This window comes from Pararge aegeria, chromosome 12 (genome assembly GCF_905163445.1).
Source record: "Pararge aegeria chromosome 12, ilParAegt1.1, whole genome shotgun sequence".
Classification (NCBI taxonomy): Eukaryota; Metazoa; Arthropoda; class Insecta; order Lepidoptera; family Nymphalidae; genus Pararge; species Pararge aegeria.
In genome coordinates this window covers 5333743-5358404 of record NC_053191.1, presented here as the reverse complement: position 1 = coordinate 5358404, position 24662 = coordinate 5333743, and the positions used below count along the sequence as shown (strand labels likewise).

At 35.5% G+C, this 24662-nt stretch overlaps 1 protein-coding gene across 5 annotated transcripts in view; it reads left to right on the top strand.

The window, feature by feature from the left end:
* Positions 1-24662, top strand: part of LOC120627972 (unconventional myosin-XVIIIa) — a 281655-nt gene that overhangs the window by 49854 nt on the left and 207139 nt on the right. For 2 of the 5 annotated variants that reach the window (XM_039896118.1, XM_039896117.1), the window contains exon 1: positions 17744-18705. The exons of the other annotated variants lie outside the window; for them this stretch is intronic. In XM_039896118.1, the coding sequence (XP_039752052.1) occupies positions 17746-18705 (960 nt within the window). In that variant the 5' untranslated portion in view covers positions 17744-17745. Of the gene's footprint in view, positions 1-17743; positions 18706-24662 lie in introns of those variants that run through there. 5 annotated transcript variants of the gene reach the window in all.

The window sequence follows — 24662 nt, the reverse complement described above, 5'->3', positions numbered from 1 at the left end:
TACTACGCCAAAGCACTCCAGCAGCACGTGCGTTGTTATCCACCATCATACTTGCTCTTGGGGCCTGTAGGTGGCGCTTTTTTTTTCATTCCACTACAAGTTAGCACTCTAATGCTCGTTTTCACTAAACCTAGCCATCGGCTTATTCGAATTCCTAATGATTTAGGCGATGTCTATAGAAAAAATGTTTCACCAACTCTTAGGTGATAACTATTGGTGGGAGGGTCGATGTATGCCTAGGACTGTCCTTAGATTAGGCATTGTCGTGTTCGTCGTTAGTGTAAACGGGCATAGGCCGGGTGGCAGGCTAACTGTTAGGTGTTAAACCCAAACCCAATAAAATACGATAACATCTTAAGTCGATAGGACCCCATTTTTGTACAGATTTAAGTTTAGTATTTTTACGTCTTAATTATTATAAGTTTGTGGCGTAGAATTGAGTATTTCCATACATATATATACTATACATACATTCGAGGCATCGAACCAGAATGCATAATCTCTTTGCAACACGTCTTTGTCGGTAGGGTATCTTTTGAAAACCACTGCAGATGCCTCGATTTTGTGTTCGCAATTTTAAAGTTTGCACTCTCTATTCCTATCTAATTAGGGCAGATGAGCGGCATAAAGCTTCTACTTTGAAGATTTGAAATATTATTATCCATTCGGGTAATGGCTGTAGAAGTATGGTTATAAATTCTCGTTAGTTATATTTCTTTATCGTAGCCATAAATATTACGCAGATAGATGCTTCGAGTAATCACATATCCATATTAACATTATAAAAGCGAAAGTGCGTCTGTTTGTTTCTTACCTAAGTTCTGTTGGATTTTGATGAAATTTAGCACACATAGATATTTATGTGGCTTATTAGATGTTGGAGGAGCTGCGACTGCGCACTAATAAAACACAATTTGTAACCATTAAGGACCAACACTGGATACAAGCGACCCAAGAAATATATGTATACCTATAACGAAACGTCATGATATGAAAATCCTTTCTCGTGTACCCAAAGATTATGTTTCACTTTATATATCTCTACTAATATTTTTTGCATTTGATCGCCTCAATCTCGAGAAAAGCTTCGGGCTAGCAAGGCTATATGGCGCTAAATAGGGAATGGAAGTTTTTCAAGTAGCATCGATGAAAATTGTTATTTCGGTTGACAATTAAAATTGCGTTAGTTATACTTATTATAGGATTTATTAAAAAATAAATCCCCAATGGAGATGTCTTAACTCAGGAAATACCAGTCCGATTAAAAAAAACTGCAAAGTACGTACATGAAAATGGCGTTTATGCCCCGTGGTCCCTGCGAGATATACAATGCTTTCGAATAGAAAATGTATCAAGGCGTAATACTTGTAATGTATAGTCTTTTTTAGTAATTCACATTATTGTAGTTTCATCTATATATATAAAAGAGAAAGTGTGTGGGAGCCTATCCGTTTCGGAGCCTATGTTCCGTATAGGCTCCGAAACGGCTGGACCGATTTCAATGAAACTTTCAGGGAATTGACCTGGCGAGTAATCCTGTAAAGTTTGCTGACGATCGGAGCACTTTTATTTTTGAACTGTCCAACTGTCAAATACAGCTTTTATTTACTATGATGATATTATATTGTTGGGTGTACACTCAAGAAGAGAATAGAAGAGAATGAATACGGAGAAATAAATGATTGAATATATTATGAGACTTAAATTAAAAATTTAATGATGTAAGTTTATTGTTTAAATAAAATAAAGCAAAATCTATCCCGGCGAAGCGGGCTGGGTACGCTGGTAAGTGGTAATTTATAGAACTGTTTAAACACATCAACAACAACAATGCATTATTTACTATCTTTTAGAATTCAGATGTTTTGTGTATTACCGTTGCATAGGTATCTATTTATTGAGAGGGTTCGCCTTACGTCTCCAGTCTCATATTCCCGCCCTCGCCATGATCTCGTTCTCACCACGGTTTCGCTCGCGAAATTTCTAGACATATAAACCGCGCACAGTGTATGAACACAATCGCCGCCGATTCGCACCGGTCCGCGTAGTAGTCATTAGGACTGACAGTCTAATAAGTCGCTCTCGCTGCCACAATTGTTTCAAATTGACCGCCATTATTGTGTTACTTGCGCCATGTTATATTTACTTGAGATATTTATGTCTCTTCGCATACTGGGTAGCTAGCTATATTGTAGAGCTTTAGTTTGCAATTCGTTATGCCATTAAGGACAATAGCGTGGAAATAGGAACACGTAAATGGGGCAGTTTCAAAACGTTTTTACGTACGAATCGCCATCGTCTATTTTTCAACATGGTCGTCCACTGCTGGACTTTTGTAAGAATTTTTTTGTTTTTTTTTTTTTTGTAATTTTTTGTGTTTTGTTCACATTTAATAATGTGAACAAAACACAAAAATGCAAGCGAGCTTCGCAGAAACAGCGTTTTGACTGCTTCGTCGCTTCACTATCTGCGGGAATTTACTGTATCATCATCATCATGTCAACCAATGGACGTCCACTCCTGGACACAGGTATTTTGTAGGGAGTTCCAAATACCATGGTCTTTTGCTGTTTGGGTTCAGCGGTTCCCTGCGAGGGGCCGCCGACCTCGTCGGGGGTCTACCAAGGCTGCGTTTACTGGTGCCACTTTGGGACCCCAACTTCAATCAATTCTCTGAGCTATGTGCCACTTTAGCTTCGCGACTCTGAGCTTTGCCGCCTGCCGGTAACTTTTGTTCATCTACGGAGCGATCCTCAAAGCATAGCTCTCTCCATCGCCTGCTGATTGACCCTGGGGCTTCTCATGAGGTCCATAGTTAGCGCCAAAGTTTCAAAACCATAGACCCATCCAAGGCAACACGCACCGTTTGAAGACTGGTCTTCACTTACTTTTTTTGACGACGATGCGATTCGCCATGCACGATTGGTGGATCAAAACCTTGCGTAAGTTAGGTGAAGTAGCCTAACCTATGTAAGTGCATCCCGTTCTCACGCCTATAGGTTAATTAAATCACACGGGTTAGTGCAAAATCTCACACAATTTTTGCCCGTTATGCAGTTTTGACATATGAAGTTTGGGAATTCTCTCTGTATGAAAGATAGGTACGTATTCCGTCTTGGCAGATTCTTATAAAAAGTTATTTGAAAAGAGGATCTAGGACACCGACCGCACAGAGTATCACAAAAAACAGGCTATTTAGTGAAATGACAGTAATCAAGCGTATTACAGGTTGCTTATTAAATAGCCTAAAAAAAATACTGTAAACCCTAAATAATTTCCTAACTTGACATCGTATTAACACATGTATGTGTGCTATATAATACGATGTATGAACGTTTGTGCGAATTTTTATTTAAATGTTATCAAGGATCTCTTGTCATAGTAATATTTATAAAAAAAAGATGGAAAGCAGTCTTTGGGGACTGCCGTTAGAAGTAAAAACAAAATCCATGTACATATATAGATACAATTGTACACATATAGCTTATGGGAAGCTTTCGGTGAAGATGATGCTAGTTCTATGATTTTCGTTCTTCCAAAAAGTTATAAACGCGCCTAAAGAAGCTTTCACTTAAAAAAAATCATTAATAGTAGGTATACCTACATTTTTGACGTTCAGCCTATTGGGCTGTAGGATGTCTGTGAGTCAGTCAATACAAAGCCTTTTATAGTTATAGAAGTTAGATATAGCCGTCTTGGAAACGAATTGAAGTCAATATGCATTGGAACGAGTTTGCATAACTGCGTCCAATTATGGTTAACAATGTGTTAAATACTATATGTTGTTGATATATATATATCAATTTATACCTACTTATAATAAAACAGTAGGTACCTAAAATTTTTTTATAAGCTATAATATGATAAAGCCTACAAAATTAAAAAAAAAATTCAGTCTATCTGTTCGGGGTATTCATTACGGGGAACAAAGAATTAACAAACCGTGTATACGATTAATATAGAAGTATCAAAAACCACTCCACTTTAGAATGACACATGAAAGTAATTATTTTACCTCTAACGTTCTAAGCGTTAGCTCTAAAATGTGAAATAATTCTGAGCTAGTAACATTCCGCGGGTGTAAAGTGAGACGTGCGCGGGGCGTTTTCACTGTTTTTGGTCACAATGCACAGCATACAATAATGGCTGAATGAGGATTTCGTATGTTCTCAATTCAAATGACGGGGAAACTAATTGAATACACACTTCTATCATCAAACAACACTGCTCGACTAAAGGCCTCTTCCAACGGGAGCGTTTACCCATAATCAACACGCTGGGTAGACAGGTTGGTGATTCTATAAGATGGTAGTAGTAGCACAGAGCATGCTGCCGTCCCTTCTCCGTTACATTCCATTAGTGGCTTCATATGATACCCGCGGGAAGAGGTGAAGTGGTGACAAGTATATTCTGATCTCCCGTCACCACACTGCTATGTTAGCTAATACTCTGGATTTAAGCAGTGATAGCCCAGTGGTTAGGACTTCTGACTCCCTTTTGGGAGGTTCGTGTTCGATCCCCATCGATTCAGTAGCACTTGCTTTAACGCTGAAGGAAAAAAAGCCGGTATGCTTAAGAGTTCTCCATAATGTTATTTCAAGGCGTGTGAGACTAACAAATTGCACTTGGCCAGTAAGGACTTCGGCCTTAGCCCTTATTCTGAGAGGACGCGCCTTAATGGGTTGATCATAACATGACTTTAACTAGGTTAACATTAAGGGTAGTTTTCACCCCGTTAAACACTCATTTAAGGATGAATATTTTACCAGTTTCACTATAACGCCGTCAAATGTACCTAATCCGGTTTTAATAGAGGTTATCTTTGTAAAATCGTCTGCATACGAGTCAAAAAAGTGTATGTTTTCAATTCTCTTTGCCCGGTTCTCGGTTCGATTCGTGTTCGGTGGGCATACTATTACTATTCGTGTTATTAATTGTAGTAGCTGGGAACAACGGATACTGAATTGTCTTTCTAACCACCAAAGTAGGTCACCTATCCTTTTATGAACCCGGATCAACATTGCTTAGCTGGCGCTTTCAACTTTTATTCGGTAACGGGCTAAACGTTATTTTTTCTACACTAAATATTAAAAAGGTGATAAGAAAATTTAAATTTTCAGAATTCTTATGTAACTAACAATTAACACTCTAATTTAATAAAAAATCTGGTGCGTTTTATAGCCTGTTTAATTCACAAAATTTTCTAACTAAATTATATCACGGTATACGACACATAGCTGATGCAAGTGTGATATAAAATCATAGCATAGTATTTACGTAAATAATCAGAGTTTTTCCAATCAATCTGTACAGTTTATCCGATTATTTACCTGAATTAAAATAAAACCGATCGCAAAATAAAAAAAAACCTAGATCCAAATCCTGCGCGCACTAAACAACTAAACGCATAACTAAACACTCAAACAGTTTAAAATCGTACCGCGACCTATGCGCACGCGCACGCCGCATTCGCGCGATACGGAATCGATTTCAAAATTTCAACGACCGAAGTTTGAAATTATTTACCGATCCGAAGTTCTGTTAGTGAAGTGTGAGTAAAAATAATCGACAGTGAGTTCGCATATTGTGAAAAATGGTGTTTAAATTAATTCTGAGATTTATCAGAGCTTTTTATGATTTTGTCTATTTTAACTAAACGATACCGCGGTTTGGGCTCCTTCTCAAAATAAATGTCATGTAATAACGGCTCGTCTAATAACTACTAGATATTTTTATTATTATGATTTTATTCGTATATAGAAGATTACAGTAAGCGCTTAAATTTATATGCGCGTCAAGGTGCGTAAACACTACGAGGTAGAGTTTGGACACACACGATATCATAAGTTTAGTTTGTCGCCCATTTTTTAGTTGTGTTATTACTTTAAAGTTATTTTGATTGGTTTCTCGTGTTGAAGTATGATTTAGAAATATTTAAAAACGTGGAAAATTATTTTTCATTACTCTAATCTATTAAACTATTAATTACTTTTTAGTGTAGAAAAGATTGTATCATAGCTAGCGGACTCTTCTTGAAAAAGCAGCGTCACATTAAATATATTTCATACAAATTTGGTTAGACAAAATACAATCAGACAAGGTACATAGTGCTCCTGTCGGTATGTACCTTGTCTAATTGTATTTTCATATAATACAGAATCGCATTCAAAATTTATTTTCAAGTAGGCCTAATAATTGAAATATCAAATCTATCTGTTTGTAGTGACTCCAGAACATTTAAACATGCACACAAAATAATTTCATCCTATGTAAGGCATATATATTTATGTATATATCAGAAGCTCCTATATACAATGGTATTTAGGTATTGTAGAAGGAATATAATTATGAATAGTATCTACCTACCTTTATTGTGAAGTGAGTCAGCTGCTATCTCAAAACAGTCCGAGACGCTGTTACGATCAGTATGCATCAGTATGTATGTTCCTACTTACATTGTTATCAAACTTTCCTCTCACGTGTACATCTCAAATATTTATAATATGATGTAAAACAAACACAGATTGAGATAACGTTATCATAATCGTCGAGATTATCATTCCGGAAACACTGTGATGGCATTCAGGCGTACCCTCTGGAGCACCAGTGAGGCACTCGTCGTATAATCACCAAGATATGATCCAGGTTTGAAAAACTTTTTGAACCAGCCATCACGCCCATTATGACTTGAAATCATTTTTAAACACAAATTCTTTTTAATTAAACCCTACTTAAATAAAAAAATCCTTGTACACATTGTGTGAGTTCGGGCTAAATCCCATCACAGTGATTTTTGTATTGCTTTTTATTCTTCGTATTTTTTTCTGACATACGTATGGCTCTGTCATGTCGTCATATTATGTCCAAGATACAGTTAAACACATTTCCTACCCTCCGTAGCAGCTAAAAACGCAGTACAAACCATTCAGTAAATTAAAATGGCACTTAACTAAATAAAAAAAGTCACAAACCAAGCAATTAATCCATTAAAGTAGTTTCAATGTTAGAATGTCCGCGCCGTAACTTCGGTTCTATAAAAGGCTTCGGAATGGATGCGGTCGTTTATTTTCGTATCGAATGTGGGATGTACGGAATAAGCTACGATGGAAGCCGTCGCAGAACGTGTCCGCAGACGCGTTTGAAGTATTATTGCTGGGGAATTATTGATTGCATTGCATTCGGGGGGCTTGCTACCATCGCTTTAAACAGTATTATTTTTAAACTACAGTTTTATATGACATATATTGTTGTCATAAGATAAGAATTTTGAATTCTGAACTAAGAGCGTAACAACATTGAAATAGGCGTGTGTAGCAAGTAGGAGTGTTGTCAAGTCTCTCAAAGACTAGGGGTGTGAGCAACGTTTAAAACTTTGACTCCCTTGTTGGCTCTTACTGTAAATTTCTTGGCGGAAAACTCATTGCTTGGTAAAATTTTTGGCACAACCCTGGGTGATCGACCGCTGGACCATGCTAACGCCTATAACTCTCTTTATCATTGACATTTATAGACATTTACAATATCTAAGCGATACAACGATAAAACTCATGATTTGAGATAGATTGTATATTAATTGTATATTAGGATGGAGAGGTGACGCCACTGGTTGTGAACCGTCAAAGATTACTAAGCCATGAAAACAGCCTCTAGGTTTGTTAAACCGAACGTCGATAATACGCCGTCAGGGTTCTCAAAATTATTACATGATAGCTATTTGTTTAAAATTTCTCCGCACTCGACTTCTGCCCACGCTTTGTGAACTGGTATTGCGTGCGTAACTTATTCCAACCGGCCTGTCTGTGATGCTGATTTGTTGCCGATTATTATACACTGTTCAAATTGTTGCCGGCTTTCTATTAATAACTTAGGAAATAGTCGATTGTAAGGTATAAGACCTATTTGTCAATACTAACTTTCTGCAAAGCAAAATTGACGAAAACTCAAGAGTCGCTACTCGGGGCGATGGCAAGAGCTTATACTCCGCATAACTCTATGTTATTAAATTGACTCCTTTAATGATTTTAGGAGAGAGCTGGAGTCCTTTAAGGATATTACAAAAAATTAGGTCTTCTTTATAAGCATTTTTGAATTGTCAAGTCTGCTGGTTTGTAATGACACTGCCACTGCAGGGAATATTTGCAATTTTTCGCATTAGCTTCATATTGATTTGGGTTACAAAAAACTTTATTTAAAAATAACTATTTGGTTAAAGTGCCATTAATTATAGAATCGAGTTACAAATATATTTAGTCCTTGAATACATGATAACAATGGTAGGGCAACCATGTTTATCTAAATTTGCAGTGCGACCCAGTTCCGCCGCTTTCGCGGATGATAAGGTACAAGGATATTTTAGTTATTGAGAGGCTAGTTTAGTTATATATTTGCCTTTTTAAAAACGTTGCTTTGTATAAAGTGCCAGCCATTTCGTCTGCGTAAAATTTCTAATAGCCCGTGAGATAACAACTTTTCCCTCGATTTCTGTACCAGCTACTACATACTGTGTCATTAAACATTTTAAAATCTTGTGTAATTTTAACACATTGGACCTTCAAAATTTTTCATTAAAGTTATTGTAGGCTAGGTATGCATAATATGTATCAATGTATTATATTATTTTTTGTTTTATCTATTTAATCTTAACTTCGTATTTTGTATATTGATATAGATATTTTAATTTTGTTTTTATTTTTTTTATATATCTCAAAATCTTACTACTCTTCAGCTTTGTTTTTTTATTTGTCATCTTTATCTTTTAAGTCTTCTCCATCTACGCACAATTATTAAAATCTTTCAACATTACCTAAGCAAAAAAGCCTCCAGGCATTAAGTTTCGCCTATGTACATATTACTTTTTACGCAAACTTACACGCAAAGCTAAAAGCAAATGAAAGGCGAACTACCAATTTTCTCGGCTATAATATGAATACAAACTTTTATCCCCTATTTCACCAGTTTTGACGGAAGTACCTTTATCCAGAAGCCGAATTACTATGTTGCATGCATAAGATTTTCATTTAAAAAAAAAACCACCCCCTGTTTATCCTTAAGGGTCGAATTTTTAAGAATTTTTTCTTTTTACGGCACTACCATGGCACAGTAAATATATTAAAGCAGTATGAAAAATACGAAAAGCCGTTAGAAACAGCACATTTACATAGATGCACGCACCTACGCCAACGAGGCCCGAAAGCTAGTACCCCCGACTTAAATCCTGCGATAATAGCTTTGAGGCTTCGTCGTGCATCTGTGTGAGTGTGCCGTTTTGAACGTTTTTGCGTAGTTCCATACTGCTTTTTGGTGTGTCTATGGCTCTATGATACATGAAGAAAATTTTCTCAAAATGTTTAATTTATATTATCATCGTTAGTTAGTATGAGTAGCTAGGTTAGTTAGTCAGGAAAATGCTTTTAATTTGTACCTTTCAGAAAAGGCAAAGATCATACAGCAGCGAGGAATAGTCTTTTAGAAAATTGAGTTAATTTTAGAATATTTATGACATTTTAAACTAAGATTTTCGGGGTTAATCAACATTTCTTAACTATAGTTTATATTATCGTGGTATGTACCCGTTGAACTATAGTTATGAAATATTGATGACAGACTTTTATGTATAACTTAACATGAACATTAAACATACATTATTTAAGCAACGACTCGACATTTCCATCCAAATTCTAACCTTTTAACTGTAATGAAGTAATTAAAATAATATATCAACTCAGCTTAAGTATATTTTGACATATGAATTAAAAATAAACTTCAGTATTTAGAAAAAAGTCCCTGTTTTGTTTTTTATAACAAATGGAATCCTATATAATTTTTTTTAATGTTTATACAAATTAACGAATTAAAACCTTATCCAGTTCTATAAATAATTAAATATCGTGTCACAATCGCAAATTAAAACATTAGGAATCTACCTTATGTTTTCACTAACCATCACCAATTGTTTAAAACCCGTCTGTCAAATTAAAAATGCTCTCAGCGGAATCTTCAAATGACAGATGAGTAACATAACTCCATATTAGCAGAATAACCGTGAACCGCACAGTTATGCAGTCACTCCGTCAGCAAGAGTGGGTGTTGCGAAGGTGTCTGCGTTTTCACTTTCTGTAATTTTCGTTAATTCGATATTTAAACGACGATAATCGAATGCAAATGAAATGCATTTACAGGTCTATTTCCGGTACACATTTTATCTTAATTGGTAACATATCTTTGAGCTTGACCACTCGTTGTGTTAGATTGTGGCATTGTGTGAAACGTAAAGTGGTACGATATTTTTTTACGGTATCTTATTTGAACCACTGGAAGGCTACTTGTCTTGTTCCTTCGTGGTACATTTTGATCTAGGCAGTTGATTGTCTTTGTGATTGTTACGTAACGACTGACCGTTGTTCGTGTTCTTCTTCTATTCGTCTATTGCGTTTATTACGATTTGTTCCTGTGGGAAATATTGATTTTTCTAGGATAAAAATTAGCCTCTGTTACACTCCATATTTTTAACTAACTTTATGCCGAAAATCAAGTTGATTGATTGCTAACTTAGGGCGTGAAAGAAGGACAAACGAACTAACAGACTTTCGCATTTTTAAAATATTAGTAATATTATAAATGCTTAAGTCTGTTAGTTCGTTTCGTTCGAAAGTCTGTAAATCAAACTGATTGGCTTCAATTTACGGCACTTTTTCACTTTGTAGAACTCCGTAATTTAGCAGTATAAGAAAAATATTATCCCATCGGAACTTACTTAACTTGATTAGGTATTAATATTGCTTTGGTATGACAATACAGTTGCAGTATTAAATCTATGCGTCAGCTGTGACGTAGCACAGTTGAGGTGGAAAAGGTTATTCTAAAACAATATTTAACGTAATTTCTTGACGTGCATTTTATCTTGTTTGAAATATTTTTCTGAGACTGTCTAATCTTTACGAAATCTTTAAGATGTCATGCTGGGTTTGATGCAGAGCGTACCTACTGGTTTTTGGATGTGTGTATTAATTTTTCTTTTTTCGTGTGAATGACTTGAATGCCAACATCGTTATGAACTGTTGAGCGAGAATTATTGGTCATAACATGGTTATAATTTCACTTGTATAGGTATACCACAGTACTGTATTGTTAATATATATTTTCTACAATATCTAAATCTAAAAGTCATAAATAAATTTTCAAATTGGTTTGTTATGGAATATTATTTTACATTGATTGAATATTTTAGTACAATAGTTCTACAACAAATTTGATCGGCCAAGTTGGAAGAAATAAATTATTTTTTTTTGAAATTTTTTAAACCCAATATATTTATTTCTTCGGTACATTCACGCGCGTAATAATAAACAATAATCCGTTTATTTGAGTATTTAAAGCATCAATATATCACGAATCGCCCGTTCTAATGTAAATGCGTCTATCACTGGAAGCTATTCTCGTATCTGAGCTACGTTGAGGTGTTGTAAGGACATTGTCACCGGCATCACGATCCCGTGACTTGTTGGAATACTAATTGCCGCCATTTGTATGTTGGTCTTCACCATTGGCCATTGTGTTCTTGGAATTGCGCGGTATCTTGAAATTATTTACAAAAGGTTTCTTCCTTAATGGTTCAAAATATCCTTTACGCAAATAGAGTTATATAGTTAAACGGGTAGCGGCGTCCTCTCTGCTACTACTAGCTTCTACTACTATCACCGGGTTCTGTCCATTGTAGTGATTATAGGCAAACCCTTCTGTATGGGAGCTATGGTGATCGTGCTCGGTGACCGAGGTCCAAACATTCATCTTTGGAAGTTGTATATATAGACAATTTTAGTTTCAGTAGCACTTCGCTAGCGCGATGCAGGATTTTTGTGGTGCCATCTAGTTCGGTAATGTGGAGACCGCTACACTTCCGTTTCCGCCTTTTATCCAGCAGTGGATAGTCATATAAAAATATGCACAAATGTTAGGATGCAGTTTTTAATTAAAATGTTTAGTTATGCATATATCTATTTATTATTAGATATAAAAATGCGGTATTTTAACAGATTTGTATCGCTTTAGAATCAGTACATACCGTACTATTTGTGTGTAAAAAAGAAGAAAAAATAAAGATCATAAGACCGAGTAGGAAAAATTCTATGAACTTTAAACCCAAAAAATTCAGAAAAAACAAGCAAAGCTTTTTTCCCTATTAGGAAGCTTCGTCATAAATCTTCATGCTTAGTCTTTACAATTGAGCCATAATCAATTGTGACAGGTAAAAAGACGATTTTAACTTTAGGTAACATAAAAAGGCACCAGGTTTCACCTTTGGAGGTCTAATGTGAAACGAATTTAAATACATAAATTCCATACACAATGTGATTCGGTGTAAACAGACAAAATACAAAAAAGCTGGATCGTTTTTATGTGTGTAATAATTCTTTACGCGCCCTCCAAGTACTCCTATGAACACGATAACAGGTGTTGCGAATAAAATTTGCATGTTTTGAATACAAACACATTTTTTTGCATTCTGGTACTCGTTTTTATTTAACTGTCCTTTTGTACTTAAGCTTATCAGCAATTGAACGTTCGTGTATTTTCTTATTTTATTTTATAATACTTTATATTTGATGCATTGTTTTGAATACAAAATTATTCTGAAACTCGTTTGTAAATTAGCTTTTCTTGAGTCTAAACGATTGAATAATTTCTTATTTTATAATACTTTATACTCACCAAAAATGCATGAATACAAACAGTTTTTTGTGCATTTTGGTACTCGTTTGTAATTTGCGGTTTTTCTTAAACTTATCGGTAGTTGAAAGATTGTGTAATTTCTTATTTCATAATACTTTACCCTCAATATTTGATGCATGTGCATCTAGTTACACAAAATTTCTGACTTAAAAGTTGGTTTTGAAAAACAATAATATTTCCATTATTCCATGCCGTAGTTAATATATTTATTCCAGAGCGGCCACCGACTTTTATTCTCCTTCCACGTAGATTGATTACCAAAGCGATCGAAGGCGGCGTCAGCCTTCGATCGCTAAATCACTTTGAATTTGTATTTGAGTAATCAACGAACGTGTTACCGTATCTATAAATGCTTCAAGCTTATAATGAACTTAACTGCAGCTGGCATCTACTCGACAGTAAACGTGAAATGTTAATTGAATTCAACGTATAAATCTGCCACCACAGTTTCATTGTTTAAAAGCTTCCGGTTGCACTAAGAACTAGTTTTACGGCTTCTTCAAATTATTTAAAATAACAAAAAAAAAGACATAAACATAAGCCTAAGTTTTTATTAACTGATTGTAATGAATCTATAACTGCTGTAAACTCAACAGTTAGAAGTTCAACATCTAGAAGTTAATTACGTCCGAAATTAATAAACAATCTATTCATAATATTATGCTCAAAATTGAAATTTATTAGTGCTATCCTTTTTCTACTATAACCTGTCGATAAGGATGACTACAATAACTTCATTTTCGATCTGAAGGTTTAGGATTAGATTGATTAGTTATTTATTTTTAACAATGGGCGAATCATCAAATCCTACACATCATTAGAAATAAAAGTTTTTTCCATACCCAAGCCCCGGGCTTCCTTTGCTCTATGATAATACTCTGATTTACCTTAATACTCCAATTTACCTTGATTTAATCAATAGACAGTTTAAGCTCCGTAATATTACGCCAACGTTTTCGAATTCGATGCGTGAAATTTAAAAAATGTAAACATTGTACGCACACGAAATGCCAATACATAGAAAGAAATATAGATAGATTTTTATGTATGTGGGTAGAAGTAATTTTTTACATATCAGATTTGTGTAAAACATTCTGTTAATCATTGACAACGGGATGAGTATAGACTGTGGTAGATTTATAATTAAATGGATTTAAAAAAAAAGATCCTCAAGCTATTTAACGTTCGACCACCAATATAAAAAAAAACAACAAAAGTAATTCCTCCGAAGCAGGGAGTAACAATTCCAAACAGCCAACAAAAAGGAAGGAAGCCCGTAATAAATATGAGTTAAAACAAAACGTGGCGTCCGTCTTTTCATTCCGTCTGGTTCCGAGTATCTCTACAATGTAGTAATGCTCCTAATAAATCGCTCCAACACTCGACCCATCAACATCAAACTGTTTCGACTGAACACTTAAATTTTAGTATAAGGTATGCTAAGCTTTTTCTCATCAAATTAATAAAAAGAGTTTATGTTATATTGCATAAAATAGTACCTACTCCGGATTATGTTCATTTCTTATGGAAATTAGGTCTCTATCCTGGGTGTTTCTGTTTCTTTCAAACACGCAGAAGTAGTCAACAGATAGAAAGACCATTTTAAAAATTCTTAATTGTCTTTTTTTTATTTCACGACATCTTAGATTTACACGTCGACGTTCAAAGAGATTACTGACTTATTCTTGTTTCGTTTCAATATTTTCTTTTACAATTGTCCAATATCAAATACTTATAATAATGTAGTAAATCTCGTTTTGAAATTTTAAACTTAAATAGTATAATAGACTTGAGCATGATTGTTCGTATTTATATGTTGACAACAAGACTGCGAAACGCGGTAGTGACGTGATTTGTTTGGTCATTAGTTAGATTAACTGATACTTTCTGGTAATATATTGTAAAGACAAAGCCTATGTAGCTGTGAACTGTATATCTACTCAGTTTAATCTATACACTGACTGTATACGTCTCTATAAGTATGCATGAAACGTTGTTAGCGCCCATGTTTTAATAGTTAAAGATAATGTATAGCTATTGCCACTTAAAATTTAATTAAGAAGAGAAACCGTTTGTACGACCACCATGGGCAATGGCGCGAGTTAATTAACAGAGATATTAAGATATGATCTGTCTGCCTTTGATAATATTAGTAAAACGTTATATAAATCTGAATATTTTTATAGTTAAGTGATCGTAGAATTTAACATATTTTCGTTTTGATGATATTTCTAACAAAAACGATATTAACTATGTTTACCAGATCATTACTTATATTGCATTACAAAATAATTTACTAAATCGAACCAGTTCCGTTCACAAACACGGCACACATATTAACCGGTTAAAATTCTTACACGTTAGCATTTTAAATAGAAAGAAATAGGAAGATTTTACATCGACCTTCATTATATTCAGAGTTATATCGCTTATAAGAAGTTTCAGTTTACAAGACAAAATATAACCTTAAATTAACAGAAAAAGATAAATAGTTCAATTCGGATATTGTAAAAAAAGCAGTAAGATAACGAACATGTGTGCACTGTGCACTGTGCATATACGTTCAACTTTGACTGGAAGATTTTGAAAAGCAGGAATGCAGGCCCATATGTTACCGATCTGAATACCAAAGGTAGGAACAACTCCGGGAGTCATAAACAAAACTGTATCACGAACCTAAACAAGTTTCTACTTATATTATATTACCAGCTGAGGTCTTAGCGATTTAATAATTAATAACTTAACTTAATTCGTTAATCGTACTATCGATAAACAGGCCATAATCGCGGTGAGTTAAATCTGCGGTTAGCGGCACTACTCGTCAATATTTCGAAACATTAGACAGGATAATGTCTAAAGATAAGTGTAAAGTTGACGAGAGTCACGAACGATTAGACCAATAGACTAACTGGTATTATATGGGCGATGTGAGATACTTGCAACAGTTTCTTTATAAACAGTTTAGGTTTCTATAAAAGTTTTAGAATAAAATATGAGATTGAAAGTATCTGAAATTTTGTGATTCTTTGATTAGTGCAGTAACTAATTAGAAATGATATTCCTAATGAGTTACTGTTACTACGGAATGATGTTCTTCAAACAGATTTTTTGTACTTTTTAGATAACAATGCCTGTTTTTTAAATTATGCGCACTCCTAAAAAGCAGATGTTTGTCTATAACTCTTTTTACTGTGCACCCGTCCATTTGATTCATCAATTAACACTTCAAATCCTTAGCTCAGCGGTGGATACTTTTTGAGTAGAAGAAGTAGCGTTTTTTGTGTCAGAGCTCGCCTTTGTCAGTACTACCGCCAAGCATGAGGCTTAACACTGACGACTCAGGATGACGAACACAGCTTGGCACTTTGTAGGACGTGTTACTTGCATGCACTGCAAAGTGCCGCTTTATTCAAAGGCGATGGTTTTACATACCATCTTTATGGTCCAATTCTGCCCCGTGGGGTTTCAATCACTGGCCTCTTGGTCTGGAGGATTTCCTCTAGAAAAAAAGGTGTCAAGTCTCGATGCGCAATCATGATATTATCCAATAGATGAGATCTGTGTCGCTGGACCAATTAACACGCGCTGTTGACCAACGTGGTTCGTATTTTGCTATATATTGACTGTATTTACTCACGTATTGTACCACAAGAATATTCGAAAATATTTCCTCAATTAAATTTGAACTCTATCACAACTGTAATTAAAGGCATATTTGATTGAAAGGCCTTCGGCCGCAGCTGTGAGGTTTAAGATGCTAACGATGCTAACTTTGTTTTGCTTCACGCCTACTAATAGTATTTGGATTTAGACATAAATTTGTAATATTATAATGTGCTACGTTCTAAACATTAAGTTTAAAAGAAATAACATGTTCAATATATTCGATAGAATATTGATATTGTTCAAAACGAATAAAGCCAAATAAAATCCTGAAGCCAAGTATCAATGGACGCACTTGTATTTCAGTAAAATGAAGTGTAATACAGATAAATAGAAAGCGGGCCCTCATTCTCACGATCAGGTGTATGTAAGTGCTGATAAAGTTCGTTTAAATATTGATACAGTGATAACTGAATTAACAGACTAGCCCGGCCAAGTGAATGCGTAGTTAAAAATCGTCTTAATGAAACCATTAAGACTTTTGACCCCAATTCCTTCTTGCTTTAGCAGTGTAGGTTGCATTATTTCTACATAATATTTTCCATACGTCTAAAACGGACATAAATTTGATTTTACGCTTGGTACCGCTAAACTTTATTGTGCAATGTTAAGAAGTATCTATTGAATGTTGACAATGCGTAGCTCTAGCTGCAAGACAGCACGACTGCGGAGGTAGACGTTTAGTCACTGTAATCCGACGTTGACACAAATTGCACCATGAATATTTAATACTAAAAATATCAGCTCAAATGCGTCTGCGATGTGGCATATTTCACTCTGTGTAAATAATCAATAACTATAAAAGGCTCTGTCCTGGATGTCTGACAGACAAGCTACAGCCCAAACGGCTGAACGTAGAAATAACTTTTTTTTTGCTTTGAGAGTACCCAAGAGGTGTACCTACTTACACCAGGTTATTTTAGTATTCTACACACAGCTTGAACATGGAAGAAAGTTTATACGAATACTTGTCATATTTCAAGCTAGATCCGTGAATCTAGTTTAGATAGTTGAAAAGTAAAAAACACGTTTCAAAGTTTTTTTGAAACTTCCTCTATTAGAGTGTAATATTGAAAGAAAGTTTGTATGCAAGTGCATATTTTTCAAGTTATATACAGGAAAACTTAAATTCTTCATTGAATCTTAAACTTTGCGCGTAGCAAGTTATCAAGGAGGATTAAGGAGATAGACTTCCTTTTTTGGTTATACGTACTAAAGTTTTGAATAGGTAAGGAGCCCAAACGAATTGATAATAAATTAAATTCATGTGTGATTTTAGGCATGACTATGTTTTGTTTACGTTTTTAAAGAAAAAATGTCTAAATATAAAGTTTAAGAAGAAAACGGGAAATAATGTTTCATGTACAAGGGACATTTGAACAATCGCTCCGATGTGGCGATGACGTCTCGCCCAGTGGAAATAAAACCCTCGCAGCACTTGCAAAAATTCACAAGCATTGTACCGGCAAGTCGCACGCTCATGGATGCGTTGATTCCAAAAGCAATCCACTTGCAAAGTCTGATTCTAATTCAAGCCTACAATCAAAGAAGTCTTTTCGGAGCGACTGCTTTATAGAAATAAAAGAGGCGGTCAAAAATGAGAATAATTTTACTAAAAATGGCTCTATGACTAAGAGTTTCAGTAACAGCACTAGCTCCTACGAAGGTCATAGTGATACCGACTCGGAAACTGCTTTTAAATCCCGCGTAGAAAATAAATTAACTGATCCTTGTGAACGGCTTTTCGCTCAAAATACAAAAGCTTCTTTGATGAAAACTGCTCGAATGCGCTACGCTGAAGATAGTGTCATTCCATCTGTTAACGATGAAATTGATGGTGAAAAATGGGAGAATAATTTCGTAAGAACATCATCAAGAGGGAGCTTTCGCGACAGAAAGGCAGTTGTTGTAACTATAGACGAAGTGAAGTCTGATGGGATTAAAAATTCAGATGAACTAAGTAATCATGAAGTAATAGATGACAAGAAAAGAGCTCTGACTCCAAATAAAAATTTAGTTTGTCGTAAAAATTCAACAGGAACGATAAATGGTAAACCTGGTAGTAACGGCACTAAACCGCCATGGCGTAGTGCGAGTAAAAATGGAATTCCAAATGAGCCGTTCGTTCGTTCGCCTTCGCTCCGAGGAAGCATCAGAAAGAAGAAGTTGGACGGCGTGTCATGGCGGAGACTGTATGATCTTTCACTATGGAGAAAGTATGGAGTTAACTTCGCTTTAAATGGAGCGGATTCAGAACGTGCTCTATTGAGACCCTGGAGCGAATTTTCTTCCCAGCCTCAGCCGCTTTACGAGGTAAGTTAGCGTTAATTTTGCAAGCCCTCGAGCAGGTCAGTTCTATGATACTATTTTCTACATATTTGGCAACATTTGATTACCCCTCTTATCTACCGAGGCCGCACGAACTTGAATATCATTATATAGGGAGAGGCAGTCACGCTGTCGATACAATGTTTGTTAAGATAATTGTATTTTATTGTTAGTCTTTACAGACCAAGGAGATAAAAGCCTTCAAATCTTTAAATGGACCCACTTTTGAAATAGTTCATGTTATCTTATCCAAAAGCAAACTGTGATACTGCACCTCTGTTTGTTCCGGCTATCTTAAGGAGATAATCAAAAGTGACCTTTTGTGCTATTTGTACAACATAAAAAAAATACCTTAATATATAAAATTATTCGTGTTAATAGTCGACCGCTTCTCCTAATTTATATCACTGTGTTGATCTCATTTTATTGTGAAAAATATTGCCGCACCCTTTACTTTTCGAACAAATAATAGACGTCTAGTTATTTGCCATGGTCTAGGCGATAAGCAATTGATATTATTAGGCAGTGAGCTTACGATAGTAACATATTATATCAATGCTCTTAGGCAATCAGTAAAAGTAAGACTGAAGAGAATTTAATTCCACCTTACATTTTTGAACAAATTTTTCCAAGATTTCAATGATTGACCTACCTACCTTTTACGTTCAGTTCAGATTAAATAGTGTAACAAATTTTACACTAAATTTGGTGTAAAAATGTCACAGGTTTATTTTTATACTATTTATGAGTGACAGTTCATTAACTTATATTACCATGACGACAAATATTTACGACCTCCCTGGCGCAACGGTGAGTGCTGTGAATTTAAGTAGGAGGTCCCGGGTTTGATTCCTAGCATGTCCAATTTGGGAATTAATAATTCCTGAATTTTTCTCTGGTCTACTGGAAGGCTATGGCTAGTTACCACCCTACCGACAAAGACGATCCACTAAGCGATGTGTTCTGGTGCGATGTCGTGTAGAAACCTATTTAGGGGTATGACTACCATACTCCCTAACAGGTTAGCCCGTTACCATTTTAGACTGCATCGCCACTTACAAGTTACCCCTTGACTGCAATCTCACCAGGTGGTAGGTGAGATTGCAGTCAAGGGGTAACTTGTAGTGGAATAAAAAAAGAAAAAGATTATATGATATTATTTTAGAGTTCTTGGGGTTTCCAACCATTCCATTTTACAAGGTACTTTGTATATAATTGATTCACTAAAGTATGTATGCGTTCAACCAAACATTAATGTACACTGTCAACAAATCAAAATATTCATCACAATAAGTAATAACTTGTGTTAAGCGAATGTAATACATGTAAATGTATTAGCACTGCGTGCATTACTAAATCGCCAATGTCGTAGCTTTGTCACAAGGCGTTCTTACATAACCGGTGTTTGAGACACGAATACAAATGAGTTGCAGATGAGGTTGACTCCTGCTGATGAGAAACAAGCGTGGGCTTTTGTGGTCTGCTTGATTTACAATGCCTATTGAGAGTATACCGTAAGCATCTTTTCTTACCTTTTAAGATCATATTATACGTCATATAGACGGCCCATTGGCGCAGTGGGCAGCGACTCTGCTTTCTGAGTCCAAGGCCGTGGGTTCGATTCCCACAACTGGACTATGTTTGTGTGATGAACATGAATGTTTTTCAGTGTCTGGGTGTTTATATGTATATTATAAGTATTTAGGTAAATTATTCATAAAAATATTCATCAGTCATCTTAGTACCCATAACACAAACTACGCTTACTTTGGGGCTAGATGGCGATGTGTGTAATGTCGTTTATTTATTTATTTATAACAAGAAAATCATCATCATCAGCAATGACCGCGTCTACGGGCCCACTGCAGGATCCAGATCTTTCTGGGTCTAGGGTCTAGGGTTTACGCCGTAGTCTACACCGCTCGCCAAATGAAGATTGGTAGACTTCACAAGCCGTTGAGAACTCTTAAGTAGGTTTCCTCACGATGTTTTCCTTCGCCGTTTAAAGCGAGTGATTTTTAAATTGATAAAATTAAAAACGCACATAACTCGAGCAGTCAGTGGTCCGTCCCGGGCTCAAACGCGGTGTCCCGGAAAGGAAAGTCGATGGCTTACCCGCTAGGCTATCATCGCTTGCAAATAAAATTAAAAAAAAAAATCTTAATTACTCCTTTAAAATACGTTACAAACTTCTGAAGCAGTGATAGCCAAGACAAGTGGGTAAGGTTTTAGTTTCACTTTCGGGGGAATCGAGGCTGATCTCCAGCACGTACCTTGAAAATTTCGGAGTTATGTGCTTTTTTTTATTAAAGCTATTGAATATCAGATGCTCTAACGGTGAAGGAAAATATCGCGAGGAAACCTGCATGCCTAAGAGTTCTCCATAATGTTTTCAAGGGCGTGTAAAGTTTACCAATCTTCACTTGGCGAGCTTGGTGTAGTACGTCCTACACCCTTCATTCTAAGAGGAGATCTGTGCGTTTACAAAGATGATAAAGTAAAACTTTTTGTCGACCAATTACAACTATTTTTTTTATAATATACGCATTTCTTGATGATCCAATAAAACTTTTCGCAACACAAAACTAACTTCCTCGAACAACTGCAAATCGATAGAAATCAATACAATAATTTAGTTAGCAGTCTAATCTATATTAGTAGTAGCATGTTGTAGAAGGTTTTATGTATTTTCTTCTATTGTACGGCTGTAATGACGGCCGAATGACGCAATAGGCGCGACCCTGCTTTCGATTTCCACAACTAAAATAATGATCTCTGGAGTGTTTATCTGTATATTTTAAGTATTTATGTATATTATTCATAAAAAAACACCCATAACACAAGCTTCGCTTACTTTGGGACTGGATGGCAATTCGTGTATTGTCGTTATATGTTTATTATTTTATATATATTTTTTCAAACTTTGCTACTGTTTTAATCTGCAACTTTGCAATCGAAATGTGCAACATGATAAATTACAGACTCTAAACAATTTATTCTACAAGCGAAATAATTCCATTACTTACTCCCAAGTTGTCGTTGTTACACATATCAATTTGATTTATTTTCTCTGCATTGTTACAATTGGTACAATTAATTTGCATTGTAGTCATAAGACCTCCATTGATCTGGAGTGTGTTTTCTCTGGTAGGAGGCTTCGGCCGTGGCTGGTTACCACCCTACTGACAAAGATGTTACCATTACGTGAGATTGCTGTATAGGGCTAACTTGTAGTGGAAAAAAAGTCCCATTTACTATGCAAAAGACCTCTAATTTTACTGGTCTAGACCTTTTATTTGACTAGTTCAGAGGCATCCACAAACAATGCTCATGTCGTAACATCTTTACCATGTTAATCTTGCGTATAATTTGTCACTTGCGTAGGATCGCGTCGTGTGTGTTTGCTATGTGACAAACTTAAATATTATACTATCTGAGATTATCAGCACATTATAAATAAGACCTTGTCTGCAATCGTAAGTGTTGATGCAGGCATGAAACTTTATTCACTTTTTTCTGTATTGTAGTATTTATTTATTTTTATTTATTAATTTATCATAAAATTTAAAACATATCTTTTTGGTTGCGTCTTGCTCACCAGCGCTTGACGGCTTGTCTGAGCACTGCACAATCCTTTTAATATAAACATAAACTTAAGCCTATAGCGGTATATAGAATATATTAACTAAACACATAATATATTATAATAAGTGATTACTATGATTAAAAAAAAAACATAGAAGTATGAAGTCCCGGATCTCCTCGCAAGTTTTTACGTTAACATTTCCTGACAAACTATCCATTTTTGCCGTTGGATATCTCGGTTACTATGACAGCTGGTAGAAATGAACTTAAAGAAACCAACTAGTAAGGAATTTAATAATGTCCAATTTAATATAAAGAATACACATCCTTACTTCCCTACTAGTATTATAAATGTCAATGTAAGTTTGTTTGTTACGCTTTCACGTAAAAACTACTTAACCAATCCTCATGAAACTTAGTACACATTTTCTTGGAAGTGTTAGAAGTAATATAGGATACTTTTTGTACCGAAATTAAGCTCGGTTCCTTTGGGAGAGGGGATGAGTGTTTGACGGTTTTACACCATAATTCCGACAAATTATAACCGATTTAAACAATTATTTTTGAAATATAGAGGTTATAATTTGTGTTTAATTTTGCCCAAACTGTGGTTGGAGATAGAGGACAGAACTCCTCAGCAGACAGCAGCAAACCTCTCATTTAACGCTTAGCGATACTGAATACTCTAATTTTTTTTATATCAACTACTAAATTGCCACTTCAAAAAACAAAATCAAACGCAGAAGAAGTCGCGGGCAACAGCTAGTAATTATATAAAAGCAACGATATCAAGCTATATTCCAATAACTGAGTATATTCGTATTTTTTTTTAAATAAAATTAAATAAAGCCAGTGAGTGGTAGCCCAGTTAGTAGGACTTCGACTTCACTTTTACCTTAAACTTTTTTCAGTTATGTGCGTTATTAATTTAAAGCTATTGAATATCAGTTGCGTCAATGGTGAAGGAAAACAACGTGGTGAAACCTTCACGCCTAAGTGCTCTACGTTTTCCCAAAGGTGTGTGGAGTCCACCAATCCGCACTCTGCCAGCGTGGTGGACAGCGGTCTTAGCCCCTTCTCATTGTGGAAGGAGACTCATGCTCTATAGTGGGCCGCTAACGGGTTGTTGATATGATATGATGATGATATTGATTTTATGTCTGTGTACTCAGAGATAAGAATATCAACAAACATAATTTCTATAAGCCCTCTAATTGTAACGTCGAATTTTTAACCAGAAAAACAGTGTAAAAATTAAATGGTTGTAGCCTGGAGGTACCTATATCACTGTCATTGCATAATCCATTAATAAAACTGGATTTCGTTGAAAGATGTACAGATCGACAGACACCGATAGCAACTAGAAGGGAGGGCGTCATTTACAATATCCCAAGGTTGCAATTAATGTGGAGAATAATTATTTATCTCCTACACAGCAAATGTCTGCTAGTAGGTAAACAAAACAAGATATAAACGAGTATCTGTTGTATTCATTACGATTGCCTTTGTGTTTCCAAAATCAATTAGCGATTAGCATTTTCTATCAAATGTTGCATATCAAGTAGCAACTGGAAGACACCTTCCTTGCGCTTTACATTATTATTATAAGGTTATTAACGTTGATCGAATAATGCCGCAAGACCCGCATCATGAAGTCAAGAAAAATATATTTCGCTTAATAAAATAATGCTTGCTGCAGTGTTTCTATATTTTTGAAAAACCCAGTAACTGTTTGGGATATTAACAATTCTGTATTTTGTTGCAGGTAACCTTCATTTAAAAAATATAAACAAAAACCAACTCATATCCAAAAATTCAACGCATTGGTAAGAAGGAATTTCTTTAGAAGGAAATACTTTAATCCTTCATTTAAAAACTATAACCAAAACCCAACTAATATCCAAAAGCTCATCGCAGTGGCACGTAGGAACTACTTTAAATATACGAGTAAATTCTTTAATCCTTCATTCAAGAAACTATAACCAAAAACCAACTGACGTTCATCGTATTGGTGGGTAGGAACTTCTTTAGATATAAATACTTGAATAGAAAGGCAAATTGGGCTATTTAAATTGCATCTAGTTGACATCATCACCATCATCATCATCACATCAACCGATAGACGTCCACTGCTGGACATAGGTCTTTTGTAGGGAGTTCCAAGTTCCACGATTCTGAGCCGCTTGGATCCAACGGCTACCTGCGACGCGCTTAATGTCGTCTGTCCACCTCGTTGGGGGTCGACCAACGCTGCGCTTACCAGTACGGGGCTGCCATTCCAGCACCTTGGGACCCCAACGTCCATCCTTTCTCCGAACTATGTGCCCGGCCCATTGCCACTTAAGCTTCGCGACTCG